Below are 11,507 nucleotides of genomic sequence, written 5' to 3'. Positions count from 1 at the left end.
GTATCTTTTCCCCATATTCCTTGTCCTGATGTTAAGCCGTATGTATTTATCATAAGATGAAGTCTGCCGTTTCTGTTTTCGTAAACTCGTTTGATAATCTGTGTTGCATCGATGCTTTAATTTGTTTAGATTTCCCCAATAAAGCTCTAATCGATAGAAAGTATTTTCGTCTTGTATTTTTGAGAGAAAGGTTTTTCCACTAACTATACAATTCTTTTCGTTTTCGAAAGTTGGAAGATATTTATTTACAAATATAATAATATCTCTTGAAGTAAATTGGTCAGTTGATTAATCGAAAGTTCACTAGTATAAAAGTAACTCCACGAGAACAGGAGTATAACGCCTTAAGTAAAAGAAAAATGGAATGATTATTGATTTTTCGACGATTAAGAAACATTACCTGTCGAGAGTTATCAACAAATATTTCTTAAGAAGAAAGACACCCATTGGTAACTGATTGGATAAAACTCTTGAAGTGATGAATTAAAAATTCAGACCTACTAACAGTGGAAAGTGGGTGTGAATTTTTAATTTATCAATCAAAAAGTGTGTTTTTATCAAATCTAGTTAGTGAGTTCAAATCTGCAAACCGATTTTTTCAATAAATTAGGAAAGATGGGATAGTTTTGACATCACTACATAAGGCAGTTAACAGCTATAACAAAAAATACAACAATATTATAATAAACAAAAAACTTTTTATTAAGCAATCTTGCACTGTATTTTGACAATCTTCCTCTATATTCAACTAAAATCAGTTCACATAAAAAAACTAAAATATTCTATACCACTGGAGTATAGAATATGAATTCTATCCCCTTCTATACATTATATGAATACATATTTCTTGATTAAATCTGTTGTCATTTTTTCCAATCTAGAAAAAGTATAAAACCATTCCGTGAAAAGTAAATTAGTTTATATAAACCAATTAATATCTTTATTTGTCTATGCTCAAACCCTTCGTTACATGTTATAAAATATATGCTTTTTTCTTCCTTTGTATATGTAAATACAACACCAAATGATCGATAATACGACAGGAATTACGAATAAAGCATGGAACATAGTTTGTGCCGCAATTATAACAATTATTTTAACGAATACTGCACTCAGAAACACAGTTTGGCGTAAAAGAATCAACACACCTATACCGGTTGAGAATGCGCCCTGAAATATCGGAAATCCCACATTATATAAACTATGCTGTAATTTACCTTTTATGGTTTTATCTGACGAAGTGAGAAAAGAATAACATATGTGAGTGGGGTAATTAACACAAAACCCCATACAGATTACAAAGCAGTACATAGAGACAATGTCCAAGTGAACACCCCATAACGACATATAACCCAGGGTTTGTATCTATAATAGACGAAATGCACAGGGCAACAACAACCGAATAGATAATATTTGGGTTAAAGGAAATAAAAATAACAAGATTTATTAACGACGTCATCCAAAAAAATTGAAAGACCACTTCTCTAATAATGATACTTTGCTCGACGACAGGCGATATCATGGTGTGTATAAAAACGTCAAAAGGGAATTCTTCTGCCATCTTTTGTATATCTTTGATTAATTTCGACTCCGTGGTTCTATCAGAAACATTTCTTGCTAAAAGAAAGAAACGACTGCAAATAATATCGGTATAATTATGATTAAATACGATATCATTCTGGTAATGTTTGGCTCCCGGAAATTTCAGGAAGACTAGTCGTAGAGCATCGATGAAATCTTGTTTAGTAGATAAATCGTATCCTAAAAAAGAATATTTCGCTGCTGAATGATGTTGAAAATCTTTATAATACTTCAACCAAGAAATATCCATATCTGCCACATTCGGGTGAGACTGGAACTTCTCAATCATGTCGTCTAATGATTTCTGAATGACTTCGTTTGAATAATCCAAAGTTTCGTTAATCACTATGTGAATAGTAAATGGATATTCAGTAAAATATTTATAATATAGCCGAAATGCTCGGGTAATATCGGAATTTTCGGGATAAAAACGAAAAACATCAAGACCTTCGTTCAAAGAAGTGACTCCCCATATACCTAATGATAAACTAACGACATATACAAGTAATATAATAATTTTGCTTGACGAATAAAAGAGAAACGACGCAACTTTGTCCTTGAAGAACTTCATAAAAATATCATCTTGCATCTCTTCTTCATAATTATTAGTTCTGCCGCATTCTGAAAAATATAAAAAAGAAAATTATTGCTTTTATTACGCGAAATGAAAGAAAATTACATTTGACGAAACTGTAAAAAATAAGAAAATTTTTGATAAAAATAAAAAATTTCAATCTATTAGATTACTGGCAATTTCATTATCATATTAATATTTTGAAGTTTAATGTTTTGTATATCACGCGCACTTAATACAACAAAGCAATGATAAGCAACTTTTTCTGGCTGCGGCCTTTAATGAACCTTGTAAGCGTCTGATCTGTCGCGTGTACTTTTTCATACTTGCAGGCATTAAACAGGCCAAATATCAAAATATCCACAATAGGTGGTACTATGCGCTAATAAAAGAAACTAAAGTATAATGAAATATAATGTAACTGAAAAAAATGATATGAGAAATTAGCTCAGTATTGGAGAAAGTTACTTTCTCTAAATCCATTTTGATGTGATAAAGGTACAGCAAACAGTTTTTGTGCCTGGGGAAAACTTTATAAGTAGCGCTCGCGTCGGTCTAAATTCAAGGAACCTACGTCCATGACTTATAAATTACTGACATGTTTATTATACTATCAACTTTTCAATGACGTACGGTACTTGCAGCAGCGAAACAGATGGGGGCGAGTTGGTACACTGGTGCCCTTTATATGTGTACCCACTGGGCACCAGTGGGTACACATGTAAAGTATTAAAGATTTCAAGTATATGATAATCTTTCAATAAAAATTTAGTACTACGTACTTGTTAAAGTATATCGTATTATATAGATTATGAATTTGCATTTCGTGAAGAATCCGAGCAGTGTTCATTGATTTTATGACTCTTACTTATAACAACCAATTTACAGACAGATTAATGAACTGTGTAGTACAGGATAAAAATCCACTATTACTTTATAATGAAAGTCGCATTCCATTTACTTTTTCACTCTTTTTTCGGTTAATTTGAAATCATAACCATTATAACGTGTAAATGAAATAAATTTTAAAAAATATATATAATAAACTTTTCTTCACCTGAAACAGATTTACAATAAATGGGATTAAGACCTTTCTCTTCTCTGTATCCACTCAAAGCCAGACAACCTCCGAAAAACATCAGCTGAAAGAAATACGTAAAACAGATGCAGGAAGCAGCATAAGAGCCGAATATTCTAATTACCGGAAAAGGGCACATCATTGCAATGCAATAAGAACAAAAATTGGTTAACGAAGTTATAGTTATGGATACTGCTGCATTGGAATACGTTTCCTCCATTCGCTTTTCAACTGGATCGCGAGTATTAGTTGTTCTCCAACACGCAATCACTACGAAAGAATCGTCCACTTCTGTCACTGAAAAACAATTTTAAAACATTAATCACAGAAATGAATGTACACATTATATAACGTATTATATAACCTACCCAGAATTGCAAATGGGAGAGCAACGTTATAATATGTGGTTTCTACACCACACGCAAATAGTAAGCCAAACGAGGCAGCTACAGCCATTCCGGCTGACACGACACTGGCTACACCCATCCACGGTTTGCTTCGAATCCAACTATTAGTCATGTTGCTCAGCATGCTGAAGAGACATACTACGATTATGGTGACGCTTATAAATGGTATTATCTCCTGCATATCTAATATAACATTAACATCAGTCGAAGAGAATGGCTCGAAAAAAGTGTCAATGTACTTGAAATTGCATTCTTTTATTTTTCTATAAAGTGCTTTACTCCACTCTTTATTCCACTCCGCTTTACTTGTGTTAGTATCGTCCAATGCATATGTTAAACGCACAGCGTATACTTCTTTTATATAATCGTTATCGTCAACGATTACACCTCCTAAATTGAATAGCATTATCTTATATGAAAACGTTAAAGGATCCATATCTATGGGATATTTGAATTTCAGTCTCCTAGAAACCACATCATCCGAATGATTTAACAAAGTAGAAATAGGATTTTCGAAACACTTTTCATAGACTCGGCCACAAACATCGTTGTATCCAATTTGTCTTCCATCAATATACACTGTGACGTTATTTGCTATTTCGCTTAACATTTGAACTTCGAGTAAAATATTCTTCTGTAACATGTTTTTGTCTTCTTTGTGTTTTATGTAGATTATAGGTACGATTGGACGATTAGTAAATCTTTGTAAATCGTAAAATTCCGAAGTGTTCATTGGAAATGTTTTTTCTATGAATTGTCGAATTTCAAAAATATCACCTCTGTCAGCAGATAGCAAGTAATTGTTATCATGAATATATTTTATGTTAAACAATCCAACAGACAGTAAGGCACAAAAAATGGAAGGCACAAAGATGAAGTAATACGGATGTTGTGCAATGTTTCTTCCAAGTTTGCCGAAACACTTGCGTAGACTTTCACTTAAACACGAAAAGTTTGAGTTTCTCTCCATCTTTGAACGTTGTGCTAAAAATATAATTATTTTTAAGAATGCATCAAGTTGAAAGTTTATTTAAAATTATAAATTAGAATAAATCGTACTATTCAAAATACTTCCAATCTTTATTTATACAGTTTGATTCAAAAAGTTTGGATAATATTGAATTGTGTTTTTACATATTTCACTAAATTTGTTGTTTCAAAATTTGCATTTGATTTTAATTCAAAGTATAAATATTTATACTATAGTTTAGATCCAGGTGCAAAAATAACAGTCTCAGGACCGAAGTAATACATCATAACACCGATGTTTCCACGATAATCGGAGTCGATAACTCCTGCAATTATTACTATATTATTTAACGATAATAAAGATTTTGGAGCTATTCTAGCGTAGTAATTACTATTTGGCATTTCGATGGCTAGATCTACAAATATTACTTTAAGTTCATTGGGTTTAAGTTCAAATACTTAACACAAAAAATATCGTAAGCAGTCGCCCCTGTAGAACCTTTTTTCGGGTTTTAGCAGTCTCGGATAGTTTTTTTTAAATGTACAATTTCTAAAAATAAAATATTTAATTATTATTATTACATTTCATATAATCATAATTTATAAAATATTTGGTGAATGTCGGTAATGTTATTTTATTATTAATTACGAAAAATTTGCATTCATATGTTTTATTATTCGGCAATTTTAACGATGCCGCATTAATACATGTTGGTTTTAAACATGGATAAGTTTTACTACATATACTGTGTATTACATAAGTGTATTTTTTTTGTATACTATTAAAAAGCCATATTGTAAAGGTGATGATATATCTGCAAATTAAAAGTAGAAACTGTAGTGGCCAAATGATAGTACATCTATTCCGTTATCTAAAATGCATTTTTTATCGTAAAAGGGAGAAAGTGAAATTTTATTTTGTAGGTATGTTGTTACTAAATGATTTTTGCTTTTAATTTCGTATTGTTAATGCCTTAATAATTCTGTATTAAACAAAACTTTTTTATACTTATCAGGATTAAATGTTTTTACAACAGACTTTTTAATACCCTTAGCAGTTTTTTTTTATTTTGTTTATCGAAAATAAAAGAATATGTTTTTGATTTTAGGGAGCAAAATTCAATTATTGGTTTTGCTCCCTAAAACCAAACACGTTTGTATTCATGTTTGTATTAATATAGAATGACAGAAAACTTAACTTTGAGGGTAATGATGAGCTTTCTTCAAAAACAAAAAAACTGGAAACACTAACAACAAATAAAATTTTCAGAAATTCCAAGATATAAAGTTAGGGAAATGAAGTGAAATGACATTTATAGCAAGATATGTAAATGATGACATAATAATATACGTATCGTATATTATTATATCATACGTTAATGATAATGTGATCTGTAATTATGCGAATACTTTAAGCGAAAATTTAAAAATGAAATAGAACATAAAAAAGAGATTAATTATTTAGATGTAACTATAAACCGCAATACTAACGTAATTAATGTAAAATCATTTAAAAAGTTGTAATGTGTATAAATCTTTAAATTATAATTCGTATTGTCCTCTAGTAATAAAAAAATAATAATTTGGTTAAGGCATTATTTAAAATATAGATAAGAACGACTAAACTAGAAGATAAAAAAAAAGTGGGTTAATAAACCAATTTATACTAAACAACTACCCAAGATATTATTTAAAAAATCGATTGCGAAATTTATAGAAAATACATTTAATGTTAAAAATAAAAAAGATGGTACATATATGCCATTTCCTTATATTAAAGGTATATAGGAAAAATATAAAAATGTTTTTAAGAAGTATGGAATATTACTAGCAGCCGATCTAAAAAAAAAAATTACAAATAAGAAAAACATGATGAAATTGGGGTAATATATGAGGAAAAATGTACATGTCATTTACATAGGTGAAAGCGGAAGACAGCTCCCAGTTAGAGTTCGAGAACACGAGACAACTATTTGATTAAAAAATAACCAATTACAGTAGAGCGTCGAAAAGTGGAACCAATTGGGAACTGGGGTCCTTCCAGTTAATGATTTGTTCCAATTTCCGACTTTGTACGAAAAAATACATTAACCTGTCCGATGTTCAAATTTTTCTCCGTTGCGTATCGCTTCCTGTTGAATTTTTCTCCGTTGCGTGTCGCTTCGTGTTGAATTTTCGTCGATTTTAAGCCTAACGAAAATTTTTATAATAATCATCGAGGCTATCGTATAGTTAAAAATTATTTCTGCATTTTGTACAAACAAAATAAATATATTAAAGAATATAAAAAACATGAAAATTATACTTTAGAAGTAAATTTAGTATCAAAAACGTTCGATTCAGCACGACACAGTCGGACTGAAAATCGTTCCACTTTCCGGCCATTCCACTTACCGACGTTCCACTTAACGACGCTCTACTGTACTATGCACAACCCATTGTAATAAATACAGATTGATAAAAATAATGAAAAAATAATTTATAAAGGAAAAGATATGTATTTACACAGATTTAAGGAACGTGTGACAACTATAAGTGCGCATAATACTATTAATTTAAATAATGGTGTGAAGATAAAAGGCGCGTGGATGAATGTAATAGTAAAGTACCTAGATATCAGAGTAGCGACACACGAGTCATCGCCGCCATGTTCTGTAGACTGTCATCACGTGGTCTATGGGTTTACATTAAGAAATGACAATTTCTTTTTTAGTTTAATAAAGCATTTTATTCATAAAAAATGCTTTATTAACAAATTTTTGTAAATGAAAAAAACACTTCAATTTTTTTGTTCAAAAATATTGTAAACAATCACCGACAGAAAAACTCCTCGCGGAAAATCGGGGCAGAGGTCTCCATTAACTATCAACAGTTAGGTAGGAAAGTTGACACTTAGCTGTAAGGAATTTGCAAGCCATCGTCAACAACCGACCGATTCCCACACTAACACTATAAAAACTCGCGCCACCGGAAACTTAGCGCACTCGCATAGGAAGATGTTTCTATACTTGTGTCTGTCTTCATGCCCCCAGGAATCCCATCAGAGAAGACCTTCAGCGACTCTTCCATATTATAGGCGACCGCTACACTCTAGCCCACTGGTTCTCAAAGCAAGTACGCCACAAGGGTGCCGCGAAATTTTTAAATAATTAAATCAAAATTACTTAAAATAATGGAATTAAAGTATTAAATTAAATAAATAATTAAAACAATTATAAAAAATGAATATTGGTTTTTTCTACTAATCTTGTTACGTCGCCACTTGTCTCAGTGACTCGGTAATTGGCGATACGTAAATACTAGAAAAAAAAACGAACTAGTTACTAGTTGTCTGTTCTTCTGTTCCTGCAGCGAGTAGAAGTGCAATATAAATGCGTTGAATGCAGTAATTGTTTTTATTATTCTTATATGTTCAGACAATAACGAAAAAGTATCATATAAAAATATTTTTCTTCTTTACAACAAGAAAAAATAAATTATTAACGTGTAATTAAATTTTATAATAAAATATTGAAGTTAATTATGTCGTTCAATATCATGAATAATTTTTTCATTAAAAAAAGAAAACGTGAAGATTCTAATGATCAAGAAGTGGTTACTGGTAAGCTTTGCTACCAGTTACCAATTAGTAAATCATCAAAAATTGAGAGCTCATTTTATTACACCAGATACCTTTATAATAATAACTTTTGTTTTGAATGTTTTTGTGTTGTTTGGAAATAAACTTACTTATCTTTAAAAAACTTTTATTTTTTTCAAAGACTTTTCATCCTTTATATCTTTACTAACAGTAAAATAGCAAAATAAAATAAATAATAATAATAATAATAGGGGTGCCGTGAATTTTGTTTAGTAATTTCAGTGTGCCACCAGACAAAAAAGTTTGAGAAACACTGCTCTAGCCATATAGTCGCATATTGTCGACTATATTGTCCAATCACACACCAAGTGGTATTTTGTTAGGAACTTTCTAAACTCTCTATCTCCCGTGACGACAGTAAGCTTAACGCATAGCCGTCTCTTTTTTTTTTTTTTTTCTTAACTCTTTCCGCCCTGTGGGCACTAAGAGGGCCTCTTTTAAAAAGCCCATTATGGGTTCGGCCAGGCCCACAATGGGCCGACCGGGTGGTGAGGGACGGGGCCCGACATATTTGAACGGACCACCCCCCGAAAAATTCCTGGGGATTATTCGACCCGTTCGGATTCGATCCCGGGTCCCCCAGAGCGATAGGCTGCCACCTTGACCGCTCGGCCATCCGGCCCGCATAGCCGTCTCAGTTAGAATATGTAAACGTGCATATAGTTGCATTCAAGCGTGTGTTAACCGCATTTTATCCCACTGTTTATCGTAGAATAGTTTGTAAATCCCTTTGTATTGTATTATAGTACAGTAGAGAGTCGTAAATCGGAATCAATTGGAGACTGGGGTTGTTCAGATTAGTGATTTGTTCGGATTACCGATTATGTACGAAAAAATACATTAACCTGTCCGATGTTCAAATTTTTCTCCGTTGCGTGTCGCTTCGTGTTCAATTTTTCTCCGTTGCGTGTCGCTTCGTGTTGAATTTTTCTCTGTTGCGTGTCGCTTCGTGTTGAATTTTCGTCGATTTTAAGCCTAACGAAAATTTTTATAAGAATAATCGAGGCTATCGTATCGTTAAAAATTATTTCTTCATTTTGTACAAACAAAATAAATATATTGAAAAATATAAAAACATGAAAATTATACTTCAGAAGTAAATCTAGTATCAAAAACGTTCGATTCAGCACGACACAGTCCGACTGAAAATCCTGCCGATTACCGGCGATTCCGATTACCGGGGTTCCGATTACCGGGGCTCAGATTAACGACTCTCTACTGTGTTTAATAAATGTTTTGTTCTATTAACCTGTTCCCTGTCAATCGAACACGCCTGTCGACTTACCGACGCACACCTCCCACTCATTTTTTTTGCCCTCCTAGACATACAACGAAAAAGAAATCGGGTTTTGCCAACCCGTGCAGAGTAAGTGGTGAGCGAGGATTAACCCCTGTCTCTCTGCTTATCTAACATTATCTTAAATTTTTAATTTAAAATGTAACAAAGCACGCGGCATTTCACGCCACACAATACTCTACAAAATGAAGTAAGTATAACTAACTTTGTTACATTCAGTTATAAAGGACAGAATTAAATTGTTTTGACAATTTCAAAACAACTTTTAATAAAGAACTAAACCATGTGATATACCGTATGGTCCAGGTGTTGTCACCACAAAGTAAACATTGTAGAGCACGTGCACTAATGGAAATATCGATTTCCGACAGTTAATCAAAGTTTAATGAATAAAAATGAAATTAAATGTTTTAGAAATATCATATAATAACAAACGTAAAAAATTACATAATTAATATAAAGTATTCTGCGTATATGATATTGTAATTTTAATGCATCATTTTAATTACAATATCATATAGGACATCATGAATTTCCGCAATGGATGTCACCAACACTAATGACGTCACAGGTCCACTAATAACTGAGATTATAAAACAATGAAAACTAATAATAATCGCGTCTTTGTATATGATGAACGTGATTGCAACGTGACTTGTCTAACACGCAAATAAAAGGCGGTTTCAAATAGAATACTTTTCCTGAAGGCTCTGTAAATGCTCTTTTCTTTCTACAGTAACCTGTAGAAAGAAAAGAGAACACAGCGATAGATTTCGGGTTCATTTACACGACTATCAGCAACGACACTTAGAATGGTTTATAGGAAACTTGGAATAGAAAGCATGAAAGACAAATCGGTTCTCCTTCAAGCAAACTTGGCAAAAGGCACGAAACATTAAAAATTTTAATATTCTAAAATTCATAAGCAAATATCAGACAACATGCATGCTTGTTAGAATAAAAAAATATCGAATGACATTTTTGCAGTTCAAAATTGTGACGTTTTGTATGTGAATCTTACCATTGTCGTACTGTGTTGGAGCGAAACCGAGTTGTAGGAATATCATGCTGTACGCTAGATACCTGTATATACGATTGTAATTTTTGTCTTCAAAATATTTAGAGTTGTTTCTTTCTAGACACGAGTATCGTCGTTATATACGTTGGGAAATATGCAGCTGGGAAATGTCTACAGAAATTCAATGAATGAGTGCATGCTTCATGTTTTCGGAATGGTTATAATGGAACAGGAATTCCGTTCAGGAGATTCCTGTTTATTGTAAGAGTAATACAAGAAAAACGAAAAAATATACCGTAAATAACAAAATAAATTCTAACCTTTCTATCGTTCTATCAATTTATGCCTTATTTCAAATAAATAAATGAGATCGTATTTCTTCTGCGCTAAATGTCGACTTCCACTGCGATGTTCAATTTGTATACAAACGGTTTCTAAAACGAAATGAATGGTGTTTTAAGTGACATGCCTGTTAAAATTGCGAAATCTATTTAATTGCTGATAGAAATTCCCTCGTATGATTGAAGTATTGCTTGGGTTTTTTTTAATTATTACGTTTCATTTTTCTTCTCACGAAAGTGAAAAATCGTTCACTGAAAAACTGGTTTTTGTTTCATTAGAAAAGTAAACAACTACAAGGACATAAAGTGGAATATTTTATGTAAATTTATATATGATAATGAGATACGACATACTCCAATTTGGTATCTAAATTAATGTACAATTATTATGTACTAATTATTATTTACTACTCTCTAGAGCAGATTACGATTAACTTATAATATACTACGCTATAAGTATCATAAATAAAATTCTCTATGAAATTTTCAAACAAGAAAAAAACATTAACATTGTTTGCAGCTTGCAAAGACTTTTTCTACAATGATATATCCGGTCATCTACACTGACCCCGTTAGGACACGTCTATCTATACGGATGCCAT

At 31.9% G+C, this 11,507-nt stretch overlaps 1 protein-coding gene across 1 annotated transcript; it reads right to left on the bottom strand.

The window, feature by feature from the left end:
• Positions 1–1,164: 1,164 nt before the first annotated feature.
• LOC136972604 (patched domain-containing protein 3-like) lies at positions 1,165–4,301 on the bottom strand. Its single transcript, XM_067267177.1, has 3 exons — positions 3,602–4,301; positions 3,213–3,530; positions 1,165–2,202 (listed from the first exon to the last, which is right to left on the bottom strand). Exons 1-3 carry the CDS (start codon positions 4,281–4,283, stop codon positions 1,274–1,276), a joined length of 1,929 nt encoding a protein of 642 aa, XP_067123278.1. The 5' UTR covers positions 4,284–4,301; the 3' UTR covers positions 1,165–1,273.
• Positions 4,302–11,507: the final 7,206 nt, after the last annotated feature.

Source organism: Centruroides vittatus, unplaced genomic scaffold (genome assembly GCF_030686945.1).
Source record: "Centruroides vittatus isolate TY-2023 unplaced genomic scaffold, ASM3068694v2 contig_298, whole genome shotgun sequence".
Lineage (NCBI taxonomy): Eukaryota > Metazoa > Arthropoda > Arachnida > Scorpiones > Buthidae > Centruroides > Centruroides vittatus.
Note: the sequence above shows the minus strand (reverse complement) of the source record. Positions and strands in the feature narration are given on the sequence as shown.

Coding starts and splice junctions, on each gene's coding strand:
- LOC136972604 (XM_067267177.1), bottom strand. CDS start 4,283: ATGTTACAGAAGAATATTTTACTCGAAGTTCAAATGTTAAGCGAAATA. Junction 3,531..3,601: donor TCTCCCATTTGCAATTCTGG/GTAGGTTATATA, acceptor ATTGTTTTTCAG/TGACAGAAGTGGACGATTCT. Junction 2,203..3,212: donor TTATTGTAAATCTGTTTCAG/GTGAAGAAAAGT, acceptor TATATTTTTCAG/AATGCGGCAGAACTAATAAT.